This window comes from Streptopelia decaocto (assembly GCF_964273445.1).
Source record: "Streptopelia decaocto genome assembly, chromosome: 18".
Lineage (NCBI taxonomy): Eukaryota > Metazoa > Chordata > Aves > Columbiformes > Columbidae > Streptopelia > Streptopelia decaocto.
The window spans coordinates 3,159,464-3,178,811 of NC_138673.1; the positions used below are offsets into that span (position 1 = coordinate 3,159,464).

Sequence of the window (19,348 nt, forward strand, 5' to 3'; positions counted from 1 at the left end):
TTGCCTGAACTTGTGTATTGTAAATATCCCTCCTCCTCACTGTCTCACCTCTGATTTGCTTTTGTTGTGCTGCTCATCTGTTTGCCCGGTCGGGCTGATGTGGTGGTGAACGTGGCTTCGTTAGCGATGCCGTGCAGAGCTCTTGCTCCAGACCCGTGGCCGCTGTGTTGAACCATCTTTAAAGCTTTCAATGAAAGTATTTAAATGACAGCTTTTAATCGTGATTTAAATCACAAGTAGCAAGCCTTGATTTACACTGTTGTTGTTTTTCTCCTGCTATGCGTTTCTCCTTTTATTTGTTTTCATACAGCCAGATTTGTTCCCAATCATTGATAAAATATGTTTTCTTTGCAATCAAATATTCAGTCTTACATGAAATCTGCTGTTGCTCTTTTTTAACTGACAGAGGACACTTTATGTGTGCGTTTGCTTGGGCAGGGACTGGTCCGTAGATTGGCTTCATGCAGAACTGGCAAAGTGGATGTCACTTTGTGACCCCCCAGTCACACAGACAGGGCTCTAGTTAAGAGCTGTCACGATGTGTGCGAGAGCTGAGCTGACCAGAAAAGGATGTTTTCTTATTTATTCTAGGTATAATTTAAAAAGCAGCACCCTTGAACTGAACAACGTTTAACCGATCACTCTTTAATCCACTGATGTTATACTTCTGATTTTTATACTAAATTACTTTGCTGTTTAGAATCAATTATGCTTCAACATGAATTGTCAAATTTTGAAGTCAAACTTAATAGAGATTGAAGTGAAAAACAGGGTTTTTTTAAAGTGCAAAGTGATGCTACATTTTATAATTCGCTGATGACTTTTCCGTGCTGGTGAGTGGATGGGATTAGTGGAAACTGCACTAAAGTTTTTGGCCCTGAGAGCACATCAAAAGCAGACTCCTCAGAGCATGTGGTGACATTCGTGTTGGAAAAACAAATAAATGGGTAAAATCAGTCAGGGAGGTCAGCTCCATAGCTGACTATGGAGTGCGCAGCATTTGGGAAAAGTGTGTGACTGCCAATAGTGACAAAAATCCACATCCCCAGAGCCTGGCTGGAGCCTGGGCGGCTGGGAACAGCCCCGAGAGCAAGTGCAGGCAAACGCTGAGTACATGAAGGAGCAGGCACAAGTGTCTTTGTGCTGCGTGGGGCTGGCGCCATGGTCGGGTTTGGGACTGGGCTGTAGCGTTCTGGAGTCGGGAAGCATTGCTAACCGAGCGTGCACAAGCCCGTTCACCAGCTGATCTGAGCTAGAGAATATATTCACCCAGGTGGGAGCTGGATTGGAAGATTTTTGGGCTGTCTTGCCCTCGCAAAAGCTGTGTAAATAACGCGTGACAGGCAGAACGGAAAGCCTAAAATTCCCTTTCCCACAGTGGGGTTATGCCACCCCTCGGGAAGCAGATGTCCTCGTCCTCCAGGACTCTGGTACAGGCTTAGCTTGCTGGCTGCGCTATAACAGGGAGAAGTGTTAGTATTCATAACTTTAAAGTATAATGTAGTGAAATAATCCTTTAATTCCATATGGTGTGGAAACTCAGGCGCCTCGAAACTATACCATAGCTTGGATTTACTGCTGCCAAATGGTATGGGGTTTTAAATTAAAATATATGAAAAAAAAAGCAGCTCAGTAGAGCTGCATTAGGGTGTTTTTGACATGATATGTAAGCTCTGTGAAAAAGGCTTTTGCTAAATTCTCAGTAGGTTTATTTATTTTGCTTTTTGTAACTTGCTAACCAGGCATGGCTACTATGGGAATTATCACAAGTGGCTTAGGGATCCAGCCCAGCAAACCGAGGTCCTGAGAGGATGATGCTCCCTGTAGTCTGGGACTCAGCTGCCCTTTCATCCTCCCGTGCTCATCTGAACATGATTGACTGTCTCTGTCCTGCGTTCTTTTCCTTTCTGAGACAAAAGGCAACCCTGAGCCATCTTGTTATGGGTTGTCCTTAGGAGTGTTTTATGGCTGATGCCCCCCATCCTTTCATTTCCCAGAAATGGCCATCTAATGTAGTGACTGTAGCACTATTCCTGTAGATCTATCTACTCCTAAGCCTGTATATTTAGGTCTACCTTACCCTTTTACTTTGAATGGCAGAAGGAAGCACAGCAGAGAGCTACTTTCCCTGGACGCAGCTGAATATTCAGTTTGCACATTCGCTGTCGCAAAATAGGACTGAATATTTCCCTGCTGCAAAACCAGTTGCATTAGATTTCAAGTCACCTGAGAAGCTCTCCCTGCCCTGAAAGAAGAGTTGCTCTTAGTGCTTATGATTGCAGCAGTTTCATGGTGATGTGTTTGCATCGTTTTTGTTTATTCATAATCTTACCAGTTTCTGGCCAGCTTCTTTGTGACCTTTAGGCCTGAGCTAGTCTCTCTCTTTCTTCTCCATCTCAAAAGGTCACTCAGTGCTATGTATCTCATGCCTCTTCTCCATGTGCTCTGTGTAACCTTCCCACTCCTTGTAATCCTCCTGGCAGTTCCCGCTCAGCAGCTATTTTGCATGATGTGCAGGGCAACGCAGTGACATGTCTGAAGTTTCTTGATTTAATTTAGTTTCTGAGCAGCTGATGCTTTTCACCGAACTGTGGTGTGGCAGGTCCTGCTCAGCTGAGGGACAAACTGCTGCTTGCTCAGGCTCCCCATCAACAGGGCAGGGGGAGAAAATCAAAAATCTTCTTGAGTTGGTAGGGAGATCACTGATTTAGAGTCATGGGCAAAAGAGCCTCGATGTGAGGAAAGCTAATTTAATGTATGGCAAATTAAAGTAGATTTGTATAGTGAGAAACAAATCAAAGATTGAAACACCTCCCCCCTGCTTCACTCCTTTCTTTCTGTGACCCCCAAGCAGTGCAGAGGGATGGGGGTTGTGGGCTGTACCAGCTCCTTTTCCCTCCTCTGCCCTGTGTCACCCCATGGGTGACAGCTCCTTGAGGACAAACGGGCTGTGCGGGCCCGGGGCTCCTGCGGGAACATCCCCGGGCGGTCCCTGCCCGCCTGCCCAGTACTCCCGTTTCGTTCGCAGGGTGCGCCCTCCCACCTGTTTCCCCGTTCACTCCTCAGCGCTGTGGCGTTTTCGCCCTTTTTTGAGCACTCTTTCAGCGCGGTGCCCCCGCGGGGCCGGGCGGCAGCTGCGCCGGGGCCATCGCGGAACCGGCGGGAACCGGCCGGGCAGCGCGAGCCGCCCCTCAGAGCAGCGCCCGCCGCCGGCCGGGCAGGGGCGGGGGCGGCACACGGGCGTCGAGCGGGCTTAGAAAGGGAAGAACGGGAACCCAGGTGAGTGTGGGCGTTTGCAGGGCTTTTGTTTTTGTTTGGTTTTGAATACACTTTGGCAGTGGAGCCACCTCAGCGTTAGAAATCGCTGTTGGTCCTGCAGTAGCCCCTGGTGCAGGGAGCGGGAACATGGCGTCTGGTACATGTGGTGTGCTCTGCGGTCACCTCCCGGGAAACTCACCCTGCACAGACCAGCCTGGGGACCTGTTGTTCTTCTCGCTTTCTAGGGAAGGAACTGGCTGTGGTGAAGAATCAGAAATAAAACCTGCTGTGGAGTCCTAGCACTTAAGCCAGAAGCCATCCTTCTAGATCCCATTTTCCGTTTCGTATTTGGAGTAGAAAAGTGTAGTTACCAGTTCTGCTTGACTTCCAGTATCTTCCAATACCTTTGAAGGCATTACAAAATAATGGGTTCTGTAGTGCCATAAAAGTCACCCAGAAATACGATGTGAAGGTGCAGAGAGCGATGAGGAGCTCCCGGGAAGGTTTTGGAGGATGGTTGTGCAGCGGGACCCGGCCCTGCCTCGTCCAGCCCCAGCAGGCGCACTCACATCGCTCCTCACCAGCTGTGGGTGTCCCCATCCCTCACACCTGGGAATCCTTGGGGCTGCTCATTTGTCACGAGTCAGTGACACTCTGTTGTCAGGAGTTTGTGCTTTTGGATTTCAAAAATGTCTTTATTTCCTCTCTGAAACCCTATGGATGGATCTCGAGGTGGATAAATTCACTCCCAGTGTACAATGAAGGCGTGGACTCTAATGCACTTTTTGCAAACCCTTTGTTCCCTGCTCTGTGCAAATTAGAAGAGTAGTGGCTGTGTTAATGCAGCAGGGTCCTCAGTGAGAGGCTTCAGTAGACATTGTGGGAGTTTCACTGTGGCTTTGCTTTTTGTATGGGATGCCCTGACAAGAATGACAGAGGAACAAGAGTTACAGTGTGGCGCTGCAAATGCTTTCCAAGGAGGGCTATTGCATTTTTGATGGGAAGCTGATTTTAGGGGTCCCATGCAGAGTAATGCACCAAATGTGTGCAGTGTAACTAAAGATCCAGTCTTCTATTTGCAGAGGGTTTTTGGCAGCGCTGTGTTATTCAATGTCATTTTAATCTCAAGTGGTTGAATCTGTGCACGTAGATCAAAATGAACCATTGCCTGTCCACACTAAGTGTTCTCATGTGCGTGTGTAACTTTAGGTCCTTAAAAGAAGACAATGGGCACATTTCCATGCTTTATTTTTTTAATTTAGCGCAGATTGATGGGTTTTGGAATAAAATGTAAACCCCCAACAGTTTGGCACATGGAGAAACTCAAATTGGAATAACAGCAAGGAAAATATGGAAAGCTTATAAATCTTAAATTGGACTTACTTCTGAGTTTGCTGTCTAGTCTATGGAGTTCACTTTGTTCCTACAGAGTTACAGGCTCAGATATCTTGGTAATATTCTCTTACTCCTTGTAAATTGTGCCTAGAAAAATGACACCTGCTGGGTTTTTCTTCTCTTCTCTGTAAATAGTTGGAATTCTCAATGTAGAAGTATGAACTGTTATGATTAGTTAGCAAAGAACTAATGTGTGAAAATTGTGTACAAAATAAATGGAGGGTCTAAAAATAAAATCTGAGACTGGGAAAAATTCTGCAGGCCCCAGTTACAATAAGAGTTTTTCCATCATTGAGCAGATGTTGACAGAAGACTGAGTCAGCGAAACTTGATCCATCTTCCTTTGGGTGGTTCAGTTTTAAACCCAGGACCATAAAATTACAGTACACAGTGGTCCTAGATAAGATCTGTGAGTTTTATATGAAGTATTAGACTTCTTGAATTCGTTATCCTCTCCTTCGCCTCCAAAAAATGCTACCTAGGTCTATTAGATCTGACTGATAAACCATTCAATTTGAAATGAAAATCTTTTTACTTGAGATTTTCAGGCTGAGCTCTGGAATATTTAGTTTATTTATTAAATTTTAAGTGTTTGACAAATAGCTCTAGTTCTTAAGTTGCATTTCCTTTGAGCTGAGAGTACACCTCTGCCATTTTTTGCAGTTGTCCTCATGAATTACATCTCAGTTGTGTGTCTGAGCCTGTAGTTTTATATACTTTCTCCTTTCTTTCTTTTGACTGAGAGCTCCCAAACCTGCCTTTTACTAACGAGGGAAATAAGCGTTGAAGGTAAAGCAGCACATACATTTGCAGGTGCAGTTTGCTCCTGTAGGGAGAAACTGATGATAAACATTAGGGTGAGGATGCTTCGTGCTCTTCTTTAGTGAACTTGAGACAGAAAAGCAACATATACGAGAGGGAATGTATATCTGCGAAGCAGAGCATAAGTGAATATCTTGCATGTGTGCGCCTGTAAAAGAGTGTCTGTGAATTTCTGCGTGCAGTGCTTTTCTGCAAAAACTGAAAAAAAAAGAGAAGAAAGGGGGGAAAAAGTTGGTGGAGAGAATTCATGGAGAAAGAACTTCTGGTCTCCTGTCATGAACTGGAGATTAGTGTGATTATCTGTTTCTGTACGGTCTGAATAGAAATGATTATGAATATGTTAATAATTAGAATAAGTTAGGAGCTGTCATTTGGTATTGTTATAAGAATGTTGGTAAGTGTAGTAGGTCTCTCATAAAATACATCATTAGTATTTTCTTTGCATTTACCTCTGCTGACAGTATTGACAAATGTGATTTTAAATCTGAATTTCTGAAATCGACTTTTTGCCGGTATTAACCTCAGGAGTAACCAATCTTCACAGAAGATCAGTGCAAATGAAGCATCAGCAAGGCTAAAACAAAATTTTAATACATTCAAGCAAAACACAGGGAAAGATACATTAAATATATGCAAGTTCAGCATTGCAGTAGATGTAGCTCTTGCTATATGTATGTATATATGCTTGTAGAGGTGTGTATAGCATATGTATATGGTGAACGTTCACTTCAATGTATTGCAAGCACCACATAAGCGCTACTTTGTTTAGATGTGGGGATGGGTTAGAGAAGAGCTGTGGACAAGGGGACTTGCCTGAACCAGGCTAAACTCTTGCTCTCTTTGTGTTTTTCTATTTTCCTGCAGCTCAAGCCTGGCCAAAACAGTTGCCGAGACAGTGACAGTGAAAGCGCCAGTGGGGAATCGAAGGGTTTCCATCGAAGTAGCTCTCGGGAAAGACTCAGTGACGTAAGTAAAACTCCTGCAGCCAAATACCGCTCTGATTAATCCCGGTGTAGTTTTCTGAGGGGTGTAAGTCATAACAGGCTTTAGTTTCTGGGATGGTTTTTTTGCTAAAATCTCCTTCCCTTTGGGGGGTTGGGAGAAGAAGAGGTGACTTGTGTCTCCTGCTCCAGTTCAGTAAACTTTTTAAAGTTTGGTACGATGTCTGTGAAAACGCTTATTCATTTTGAAATAGTTGAAGACCATTTAATGAAGTTAAAATGCTCTGCATTGTTGAAAAGTGAGATGGCCTCTTTTTACCCCAAGCAGGGAAGTAGAAGAATGCATTTCTTTGGTTTAAATACTGTCTTTATGAAAAGTATTGGAGTGTCTATAGTGACTCAGATAATTTATATAGAATGAATTGATATAACATGGCCAACAATCGCATAAGCTCTGCCTTTATTGCTCTACCAAACTGCTGTGGAAGTTGCTAAGATGGCAGCTCTGCGGAGAGTGTTTTTCTCCATTGAAGAATGCTGGCCATTCTCTGAATGACACGCATGAGTTATTCTGACATACGAGTGACTACAGAAATTTTTTCTGTTGCTGCAATTAGATTATTATGTGTACCATCACAATCCTTGAGTGTTTTATTCATGGCTCTGGGTCCTCTGCGCTACATGCTTTACCACACAAAATATAAAGACAGCCCTGTTCCGAAAGAGTATCTAAATTGGCGATTTTGTAGGTCAGATGCTTTGCTGGTAAAAGCATGGATAGCTACATCAGTCAGACCAATTTGTATCAGCCAGCAATCTGGCTCTGCATTTAACTAACCCACATTTTGGAAATGGGGATTTTATCGATAGCATGTCCATGTGGATTTAGATGACAGATACCAGATGGTGTTCTCTGTAGGCCAGTCCAATAAAACTGAATTGAGCAGACATTTAAAGAAATACCTTTGTAAAGGATACATTTCGTTGTGCGAATTTGAGCCTGAAGGCATACAACTAGCAATTTTTGCTGAATTGTGCGTATCACTGGAACAGACGCCTGATTTTTTTTTTTTTTTATTCCTGTAGAGGTGTGAAATCTGTAGCACTCTCCTCATCCCTTTGTCACATTATTTTAGAGGTCCATTCCTCCCCCAGAGCCAACCTTACGGGTACATTCAGACTCTTCAGAGCTTGCCCTTCATAGCCGTTGGGTGAGGTCAGTCTCAGTGCTGTAAGGGATCTTTGGGAGAGTGAAGCGGGAGGAGATATGAGTAGATGCGCAGTGCAGGTAGCCGTGGGCGGCAGCTGACCGTCAGCCTGTCGCCGTTGCCATCCTGGCTTGCTCTGAGCCCTATGACAGCTGAGAAGTCACTGCAATGAACTTCACAATTGCACATCACCTTCCAGCAAAAAAATTCACAGCTCCTTACAAACATGGTTTTAATTTAGCCTTGTCACTCCCTTGCAGTGTGCTGAGTGGAGAGCTCTTGGGCTTATTTGAGCTTCCCAGCAGATCACAGTATTGCAGTGGCAGACCTGGCAGGGAGAACATAGCCCCAGTTCCCCTTCCACCGATCAAATACAGTTTTTCTCTGATGCTTTTACCGTAGTTACCCTTTGTCTTGGCACTACGGTGAATTAAAAGGAAGTGGAGAACACATGTAACTTCCCTAATGCACCCGAGCGAGAGCACAGAGATTTGCAGGTTGCTCAAAAGGAACCTTATCTAAATATATGTGAAAATGTATATTGTAACATTGTTATACATTATTTCTGTTTTGCTTAATAAGTAAGTTCCTTTATACTTTGATAATTCATTGCCACACAAGCTTGTGTCTCTGTGGTCTGGTGTTGCTGGGTTCAGCTGAGATTTGAAAAACATGTCAAGATAACTCTCTTTGTGCCTGAGTGTGTAGTGGCCTTTCCCAGATTCTTTCAGTGGAGAAAAGTAAACGCTGTTCTGCATTTCTCTTTCTCCCAAAGACAACACCCCATGTTTTTAAATCCTCGGGCCTTAGAAAGTGGTACTGATGCTTCCACTTCCAGCTGTGGGTGAGCACACCTTGAAGTGTCCTCTCGTACACAAACATGCATTAAGAGCTTAATGAGGTTATTTTAAGTAATACCTTTTGAAGGGGTGAGTTGTCTAATGGTATCCACCAATTACTGTCCAGAAAAAAATGCAGACAAGGGAGTTTTCTCTGAAGATCCTTTCCTGATTTTAACACTATTTTCTCAGAAAAAATATGCAGGAAGTTGTGTACTCAACAGAAGATTGAACAAAAATAAAAAACATCGCAGGCAGATTAACCCTGAGGTCAGAAAGCAAATTTTGAACATGAGATATAATGAATCTCCACTGATGTAGCCTGACAGCATTGTAAGATTAAGCATGGCTACTGCATGGAAATATGTATAATGAATGAAGTGCATATACTCTAGGTGGATGATCAATTTTCAAATCCCTAGTTGTAAGTAAGCTGTTGAAACAGAAATGTTAGCTTCATGAGCTTTAATGCGGAGCCTAAGTGATAGCTTAGTGACAGATGCAGAATGAGGGAGGTAGTATAATGAATATCCAGTTGCAAACTGACATGTCAGTGGCTCCATTCCCTCTCCTGTCAGATATCTTTTAACTCTGCATATTGTAAATGTACCTACAGTCCTTGGATAACGCAGATTGATGCAAAGTGTGTTTACAAGGGATGACTCCTTTCCAGCCTAATGAGATCCAAGCAGGTAATTTGCAGCATTTGCAAGAGAGGTGGTCAAAAATGAAAAGAAGATAATTCAATGAAAAGACCATGTTAAATAGGAGACTTTTCTCATAATGAGGCTTGAAATAGCATCAGACAGTAGGAAGAAGAATATCCTATGTTCTTGTCAGATGCAATGCAGTGAGACTGATTTCCATCAACTCCTTTCTTTGTCCTCATCTCGCGCACTTGTACGCACAGGCACACACCCCTCTGTGAGGGAACATAATTAGCAGAGAACTTGACCTCTGCTAGATTGGGGATAATGATTGCTCGAATGCTCCATTGCAGGCATTTGACAGTGCCCTAATACATCTCCACGTTTGAATTTCATAAATCCTTTTCTCTCTGCCTTTCTCCTCTATATAGTATTTTTTGGAATGACAACTTGTTTTTTCCTTTGTGGACAGAGGTAGCTCCAGGGGCCTAAAAGAGAAATTGGAGAGCTGCTCCTTCTTTATATATAGGGTGCTGTAGTCAATTTAATCTCATCAAAATCTTGCCAGTAGTAGAATTCATTTTGTTGAGATTTTGCTTGGAGACAAGATGGCAGCGTTTTCTCTTTTCCTCATCTTGGAGCTCAGCCAGCTTGTTTTCCTTACCTTTCTGTGTATTTATGTTTGATTGAGTCTTCCCGGTTTAGAATACACGGGTTGCTTTTTAGCCATGTTTTCAAAGCAGCCAGGTGATGAGGAAAACATCAGAATTACAGCTAACCTGGATGATAAATGCACAGAGTATTCAGCCACCTCCTTACTCATAAAAAACAAATCCAAAAACCTGATTTCTTTGGTGCACATTCCTAAATTCCTGATCTACCACAGAACTGAAGCTCCCACTCAGATGTAAAGTCATCGCTAGTCCCGTTAAAAATCTGATGTCTGTGAAATGAACTTTGCTCATCGTTTCCTTAACGAGGATGCAGTGGCAGTGCCAGGCTGCACTGTTGGAGAGGGCTGCCCAGCAGCTTCGGGCACCCTCAGCCCTGCCCGCTGCTTCCAGCGAGGGATTGAATAGTAAAAGCCTCTGGCATGTGGTCACAGGCTGGGAGGCAGCGCAGATCTCCCTCTCTTGCTGCACAACAGGAGCATGGGCTGCCTGGCCTTTGCTGAACCTTGGTACCTTTGGTACCTTTCTGTCTGCAATATTGTTCCAATTTTGAACAGGGAGTAGGACAGGAATCTTTCCATTTGTCCCCTACATTAAAGGTCTTGGGCTCTCATCAAAGCTGGCACGCTCTTTGTGAATGTTCCCCTTTCCCCGGTGATTTGTAGCTGTGTGTTCCTATTGTGGTGTGTACTTTGTGCTTGAGAATAGGTATCAGTGAGGAGTAAGTCCTGGAGTGCCCTGCCCATGGGTTCCTTGCTGTCTGCTTTGGGAAGGAAGGTGTCTACACCCCCAGCAGTGTAATCCTGTGGATAGCTCACCATTTTGGCCTCAAATATGGGATGTTTTCAACTCTGTCTTCATTCCTCCCACCTGTGTACTGAGCCCGAAGAAGGACAAATTGAGGAACAGTCTTTGGGTTATGTGCTCTGAAATCCTTAGAACTTTTCCTTCTCCAGAATATCCCCTGTAATCTTGTCTATATCTAGAGCGGAATAACACCAGCAAAGCTCTGTGTGTGTGTCAGAAGCTGATCAGCTGCAGCGGCTGCTTCTTTGAGAGTGTGTGTATGTTGGGGATGTGTATGTGTGTTTGTGTGTCTAAGGTTGGGTGCTTAAATGCTTTGTTGCATTATGTTAATTCCTCGGCAGTGCAATCAAATTCATGTCGTAATTAAAGCTGTCAGTTGGAAGGCAAGCCAATCGCCAGGAAAACACAGCATAACAAATGAAGTGAAATGATTCTGCGTGTAGCTATACAATGCTTCACCAGGCATGAAATTAAATAAGTAATTTGATGTTGACATCAGAAATTGAAATGATACCCACTGTTCCTTCATTCAGTCAGACCTGCATAAACAATAGCCAGAACAAATATGTACAACACAGTCTTTCTCCCCACCCAGCTCCCCAAGTAATGCACAATATATATGCAAAATGGGTATAACCGTGCCTTCCAAGACCTCAAGGATGCAATTTTCTTTGGTACACAGTAAACTAATGCTTTCACGAGGGCTACTACATTTTTGCTTCTGGGCCAAAAGTTCTCTTTAAGAAAGGAAGAAGGGGGGGAAAAAAAGGCAGAAGGAAAATAACAAAACTGTGTTAATTTTAAGCGACTTACGTTTTGCTGATGGACACCTGATGCAGGCTTCTGCTGGTGGTTGTGTGAATATCAAATAGTGTGTCTAATGTCGAACTTTGCAAAGGGTTTCGGAAAGTGAAACCATTACCTCTATTATAGGCACACTTTATAAATGAGATGTAGAACCCTCCAGTGCAGGATCACGACTCAGCATGGGCTTGTAAAGATGCTGCATACACAGTATCACATTCACCAGTTGGTACCAAGGCTGGGCACTGGGTGGTAGGATCCTTTCGCTACTGGGAGTTATCAAAAAAGGTGAGAAGTTGTCTTCTTGCATAGCCCTCGCTTCAGCCCAAATGCTCTGTCAACACATAGTTCACAACACAGCTAACTCGGTCATTCATGCATGTGCAATGCAGTCTTTCTTAGTTCAATTAAAAAGACTTCGCAAACTGTACTATCCATATGCAGCATGCAATTTGTGAAGGGCTATGTTTCCATCCAGCAAACTCAGATTCTCTGAAAACGCACAGTTGTTTCTTCTCAGTGAAAGTCATTCGACTGCTATGTCTTGACTGTCCTCCCATAGCCATTGCAGCATTGCTTTTGAAGGAATGGAAATATTCGGTGGGGGAGTATTTTGTTTGCTTATTCTTTTTTCTTGCTTTTTATTGTTTTGTTTTGATACTTGATCCTTCCAAAACTTGGAATAATAAGCAGACTGAAATTACAAACAGATGCAAAGTGCAAACTTTGGAGCTTTCAGCCTGTAAAGTAAAAGTAAGTTTTAAAAACTGTGAGTGAAAGAGTGAGACTAGATTGGCATCTGTACGTAGCTTAAACAAAAGCAGGAATAATGATTACGTGTTGGGCTTTGTGGGTAGATCTCTAGCTTACATTAAAAAAATCAAATGGCACAAAGAAGAAAGCAGAATGAGTAAAGTGAAAGGAAGTATATATGATGTGCTTTAGAAGGAAATAAATGCATTAGGTGCTAAACTGGAGTGTGCTGCAACACACTCTCTACCAGTAGTGGCAGAGCTGCAGTCTGTGGCCCTGGTGGCTCACAAAACCAGTGTGTGTGGCCCCTGAAGGGGACTTCCTAGCTGGAAACAGTAGCCAGGTTGTATGATGATGGGGACTGTTACTGTATTATTCCCAGCTGCACGGTGATGGGGATGTAGAGGAAAGCAGAGCAGTGAGGCTGAGCCCAGGCACCATGTGGCGGTGTGTCCCTGAATCTGCACTGCCCCTTGCTCTGCACCACAGCGTGATGCTGCTGCAGAGGTGCTTTCAGGGACATGGGCACTGGGACCAGGTGGGTCTTGCTGTGGGTGATGGTGGCAGAGGGAGCCTGAGGCCCCAGAGCAGCAAGAGTGGGGTGGAAGGATTTAGGAATTTATTTATTTCTGTAGAGCTACCCTTGTGCTCTCATAACCAAATCTGTAGACAGCAGATCTGGTGTCCTTCACTAACTGCAACATATAAGAAAGAAAGTATTAAGGGGCAGGAACCATATACCTTCATACCTTCCAAATTTCCATAGCAGTTTTGTTTGTTCCATATGAGAGCTCCTAACAAAGTTTGTTGATTTTATGATATTGGTACCCTTATGGTTACCAAAGTGATTTCCTCTTGTTGAGTCTTTATCTTCTGATGGCTTAAACCAGAAGACCTTTCCCTATACGTACGTAACCCCTCTAAACCTCTCTTACTCGTAGTGCTTTGGTGAATGCACAGTAATATTGTGATTATTTGCAATGAATTTTGTTGTTAATTTCAGATTTTGTGGCACAATCTATTTCTGCCATGCTGAATTCAGTAAGGAGATCCTGTAAGCCCCATTGGGGTTTATTTTCTTTTGTGTCAGTGCTGTACTCTGTCATCAGAGGATCATAGATTAGGGTTCCCTGCAATTGTGCCTTGGAACAGGGGTGACAGTGATGGGAATTCTACGCCTTTCCAGTGGTTTGCCAAGGCTGGTTGTGGCCCCTGTGCAGTCTGGCAATCACTGAGCCATGTCATTCCCAAAAGGGAGATTGTGCCAAGGAACAGAAACAGGAATTGAGCTACAGGAGCTAAAGACTGGTCATCTGGACTCACTACCCACTGCTCACTAGGGGATTATCCTCTGTGTTTTCCTTCCTTGTCCGTCTCTAGCCTGGCTTGATGTGTTCCAGGTGAGAGGGCCATAGCGTTGGGAACTGTTCACCCTTTAATGTAACAGCCAGTGACCTGGATTACGAATGAGATGTTTAGGTCTCTCACCATGTCTCTAAGAGAACCTGCTGTGTAATCCCCATTGCTTAGATGAAAAACTAATGAAACAAACCCCTTTATCTCCTTAATTCCTGTGAATGTAGAGGTCGTGATCATGTCCCACTTAAAATGAATTTCGTGATGCATTTTTTTTAAGCACTTAAACCTTTTGATTATTTTCCATGGTAGTAATATTAGTTTTAATTACGTTTATGGGTTTGAGTTTTGAAATCTGTTTCACACTGTAGATGTTTGTTTTTTCTTTCCTTTTTAAACCCTTGGTTTGTCAAAGTGTGGCCATCCAAACGGGAAACTGTAGTGACTGCATTCTCCAGGAAATTGTACATTGACTGAAGCGGCTTCTCTGTGCCCACACGTTCTTTACATTTCAGACTACTAATTATGTTTACAAAATGTCTCATTTTAGAAAAGCACTATGTGTGTACTAACCGGGGCCTTTCGGGAATAAATTGGCAAACAGGTCATACACTGAAAAAGTCATCCAAACCCACCGGGCTTTTTGTTTTGAAGTCAGTCTACATTTTTTTTTCTTTTTCCCCTCCCGCCTGCCCCTTTGTGGCCACAAAGCTGAGTAGCTGGAGTCCAGGGCATTGAATGTCAGCATGTCAGGGAGGCTGGTTGATGAGTGTCTGTTTAGTCTCAGTGCAGGGCGAAATGCCATCATTAATTCATTACCCAGCTGCCTGTCAAATAAATTGGCAATTACGTCCACCGCAGAAGCTTGGAATTCAGTAAATAGCACGTTACCATCTCAGAGTCGTTGAGAGATGTAAAGGGAAAAATTAAGCAACACCGTGTTTGTTTCAGTAGCAGATGACAAGGGGCAGCACATTGGTGCTGTGATGTAGTGATGAAAAGCTTGGAAAGGGTTGGTAATGAGCCATGTGGATTGGAACATGTTAAAAACCGTCACTGACTTTCCACTTTGTCTTTGTGTTTTATTGCAGAGCTCGGCGCCTTCCAGCTTGGGAACAGGCTACTTTGTAAGTGTATCTCAACTTTAACACATGTGCCTCTGAACAGCATAGCATTGCTGCTGAAACAACAGTGCCTTATTACATGGAAACAAGCATAAGTAATCATTCTCAGTCTGCCCAATAGGTTAAATTATCTCTATTTCTTTGTCCATGAATGCATTTTAAGTAATATTTCAGACATGGTGGTCAGTGTTTTCCTGAATAAATCAGATGTCATATTAATTACTGCATAAATTCCAACAGTATTTAATTTACAGAATTGTAGAAAATAAGCTGAACCATGGTCTCACCAGCTCTCTGATCTGAGATGGTAGGATGTTGATTTCCCCTTACACCAATTCTCATTGATTCATAGACTTTAAAGAGCCTGTTATGCAGTCTGGTCTCCTGCAGTCCAAAGAACATGACACAGTGATTTCTACCTGTTGGTTCAAAGCTGTGTGTCTCAAAGGTGATCTTGGAAAACACAGCTGTAACTGTATTTATACTAGATTTATGTTTTTCGTCATGAGAAGAGGATCAGGCCCCAGCTGGTTTGATAATTGATCAGTCTTTTTTTTCTTACTTATTTGCATGGCCCTTTATCGAATTAACAGTCTATATTGATACATTTCTATCTGTTTATTCCCACATTCATCAATATACTTTTTACTTGCATAGATAAGTTTGGGAATAAAAAATGTTTTCCAGTTAATCCAACGCACTATTTTCCTCCAAGATTTCTATTTAAATTGCTCGTACACTCTCTAACTTGTAACTTAACACTCTATTCTCCAAGCATGGCTTTTCTTTATAATATCTGTAGAAGAAATAGAGTATTATGTTTGTCCAAAACCAGGTAGGTAAAATGCAGGGAAAATTTTTCTCTAGCATTGCTCCATGTATTTAACAGTGTAATCAAATCCTGCTTCTATCTTTTCATCAAACTCTGGGGAAAAGAAAACTAAATAGTATTTGATTACAGGATGGAAAAACTTTGTTGCTCTCGTGTCAGATTCCCAGAGAGTAATTTTCTTCCATTAGTACGTGGTGAAATTTAGCCTTTTTTTATAGAGGTCTGTGTTCCTATATGAAAGCTATGGGGTTAAATTGCGTATGTGTGACCTCACATGTACAGTGTTAAATGTAAGCACAAAAAATTGCTTTGTACCTGGAGAATTGCTGTGTCCTGCTGGATTTACACTGAACTTCTGCACAAACCGGATGTTCGTACTTCTTCCAATGGTAAGGTCTGAGAAGAGCATTATCAATCGAAAAGACTTTTGTGATAGTCTGTGTAATGATACCAAGGCCCAAATCAGTGTAAGGTAAGTTGTGAAACAGGAAAAAACTTCTTTCCTTTTTTCAGCATGTCTTGTGATTTGTGTCTTATGTATTTTTAAAAGGAGGGGGGATGCAGGGAAAAATAATATCAAATGGCTCAGCGTTTATTATGTTTTAAAGCTAAAACTTGAATGTCTCTATGCTTCAGGGTGAATTGCCTTCCTTTGGCCACTTAAAATTCAAGTCATATGAACATATACAGACTTGCTCTGGAATGGGACAAATATAATATGGGATATATAAATAAGCCTTGTTCTCCTTATAGTAGGAGCTGAATATGCATGGTTTAAGAACAATGTTCAGCTTCATCTTTAGGAAGCAGAGGAACCAGAAGAAAAGCCATCTGCTGTTCCCTTGCACCATACTGTCTGTGGGCTGGTCCAGTAAAGTGAGAATCTGGAAGGTGTCAACATCCCCTATGCTCCAGCAAAAAGCTCGAAAGTTTCCAGTTTGCCCGATTTAGTAACAAGAAGCAGCTTGGCATCTTCTAGTGCCAATGTATTGGCACTTTAAATCAGACTAATTTGGGTCTGTGTAGGTGGGGGTGACGTTCCTTATTAGGTTCCATTAATATTATACATTTAACTGCACTGTTTCTTATGTATAGCCATAGTAATAACATTTCTTTAACTTTCTTTCTTTACTAATAGCCTAGTCGATAGAAAATGTCCTTCAGTTTCTATCTTAGTCATTTTTATTATTACACAGTCTTGGATGAAACGTGGAGGGCTTTTTCCTCCCTTTTTGCTTCGGAAAATTGTTTTAAAGATTATCTTGCTTATTGTTTTAAAAAAGTCTGTTAACCTTATTAACTTACATGGGGCAAATAAAACCCAGATGTGTTTTGTGGTACCAAACAATGAGAAAAATGCTCCAGAAAGATCCAATTAGCATGTGTTTCTGATCAATGTAATTATTGTATTATCAAAGTGCAAAACAGTATGCACTTGAATTGACTTATTTTTTCCAAAGCTTTTAACTAGAAGAGACTTAGTTTTTGTTTGGTGTTATCCCAGAACATCAAAACAAGGGTCACTGGTCTCAAAACAACAACAGTTTTTAGTTTAGTAGATGATAATAAAGCTTTTGCCTGTGGAAATTATTGATCAATATATGTTGTGCTTTGGACTGCAAAATATCACATAGTGTAGCGCACCAAAGGAAACACAGGCAAAGCGGTAAGGGAGGATGGGCTCACGGTGGATTCGCTGTCCAAACACACCTACTGCAGAACGCGGAAACACAGATGGAGGCAGGTTTTAGTCAGAAATGAATGGACACTGAGGTATGGATTAATTAGCTTACATTTGCTGTTTAAATCCAAGCATTAATGGAATCTTTGTGTGTTTAGGCCATGTTACGTAGCATGTATGTAATGGAGATAATACCTGTTGGGCTTGGAGGTCGCCCCTCAGTCTCCTCCAAGCTAAAGAGACCCAGCCTCAACCCAGGCAAACTCCTCCATTGTCCTGCCTTCCTCTGGGGCCTCAGCGGTACGGGGCTCCTCAGGACAGCTCTGGCAGAGTAGACAGAGACAAAGAAGGCGTTCAGTAACTCTGCCTTCTCTGTATCTTCTGTCACCAGGGCACCCACCTTGTTCATCAGTGGGCCTACACTGCCTCTGGTGTTAGTTGTATCTGCCACGTATTGGAAAAAGCTCTTCCTGTTGTCCTTGACCCCTCTCGTGTGGTTTAATTCTAAGGAGGCCGTAGCTTTCCTAGTTGCCTCCCTACACCCTCTGACAACAGCCTTATATTCTCCCCAAGTGGCCAGCCCCTCCTTCCATGATCTATACACTCTCCTCTTCCACTTGAGCATACCCAGCAGTTCCCTGTTTAACCACGCAGGTCTCCTGGCTCCCTTCCTTGACTTCCTACGTGTTGGGATGCTCTGATCTTGTGCCTGGTAGAAACAGTCCCTGAACACTAACCAACTATCTTGGGCCCCTTTACCTTCAAGCAGCCTTGCCCATGGCATTTCCCCTAGCAACTGCCTGAAAAGGCCAAAGTTTGCCTTGCTGAAATCCAGGGTTGCAATTCTGCTTGCTATCCTGCTCCTGCCACATGAGATCCTGAACTCCACCATCTCGTGGTCACCGCAGCCAAGGCAGCCCTCAACCTTTACCGCTTCAACCAGTATGATAGTTCCACCCTAGTAATTCATTATACACTTATAGTAGTAGTGGTGAAGGCTGAAATCTTACCTAGTTTTATGGTATAACTAGGTAAATTTCTGAATGGCAATACTGGAAACGGGATTCTTGGGTTCTTGTTGCATTCGGAGCTTCTTGAAAAACAGTAGGTAAAGGAAAACTTCCCATGCTCTGGGGAGGGCGTTCGTGCTGCCGGCTTTGCCGACCCGCCTTTGCTGGGCAGGGAGCGGAGAGGCTCGGGAGTGTGCATCCGAGTGATTCAGCCCGACTCGTACCCAACCGGGATGATCAGAACTGCCAGTGATTTAACAGACTTCCTAATTAGATAACTTCATCAAAGCAAGACACGTGCAAGTAACCACTGAGTGAGTGTTCATGATGCAAAGCTGTTGAGTTCTAAGGACCTCAGTTAGGAAAGTGCTAGTGTGTAGTAGATTTTATTGAAAAGCCATTTTCATTGTTGCTGGAATCTGTTTCACCTGTCTTGGTGCTTCTTGTCAGAGTGGACACTTGCCTTTTACGTTATTAAATCAGTAGTCAGAAAAGAAGAGACAGAGGTAAAAATAATTCTAATTCTCCTATAAACCTTGTGTCTTAGTCTGACTTTATTGTTTCCTATGGGATCAGTCCAGTTTATGATTGGTGCATGTGAAAAAAGATTTGGACATGCTATTAATATTGGTGTGCCCTAAGAAATCATAACTAAATACTTCCTGAAAAATCTCCCAGTTGTCTTCAGTATTTTTGCATTGCAAATTGTCATTGTCTCTCATGAAAGACGGGTTATAAGGTAGATTACATCTCATCGAGAAGTGGGATCAGATAATTAGAAAATAGTTACGATTTTAGGAAAAAAACACACCTTTTTGGCTTTAAAAGAAAAGTTATTTGAATTTGAATTGTGTGAATTTCCAGGAGGTTGAGAGAGATGTTTTAGAATATGATTGGACTTTGAATAATAGTAAAGCTTTTTCTCCTGTCTGACTACAAAGAATGATTTTTTGCTAGTTTTTTTGTGTTATCACTCACCCAGCCAAACTAATGTTAAAGGATACAGGTGGTTCATTGGCTTGTAACACAGGACAGAAAACAAAACCTAAATAACTGTGTGTTTTAATTTTAAACAGCAAACCCAGTTCACAAGATGGTCCCGTTCTTTGGCAATGGTACAGTTCCTGTTTGTGGCAACTTGTTTCCATTTTTCTTGCATTGGTTTGCTTCTCAAGCCTCAGTGGCCATGTCTGAGGGTTT

General features: G+C 42.7%; 1 protein-coding gene across 7 annotated transcripts in view; it reads left to right on the plus strand.

Annotated features, from left to right (window-relative positions):
- AUTS2 (activator of transcription and developmental regulator AUTS2) overlaps window positions 1-19,348 on the plus strand; it is a 712,052-nt gene that overhangs the window by 308,799 nt on the left and 383,905 nt on the right. For all 7 annotated transcript variants that reach the window (XM_082068573.1, XM_082068577.1, XM_082068578.1 and 4 more), the window contains exons 3-4: window positions 6,340-6,441; window positions 14,593-14,628. In XM_082068573.1, coding sequence (XP_081924699.1) covers window positions 6,340-6,441; window positions 14,593-14,628 — 138 coding nt within the window. The remainder of the gene's footprint in view (window positions 1-6,339; window positions 6,442-14,592; window positions 14,629-19,348) is intronic.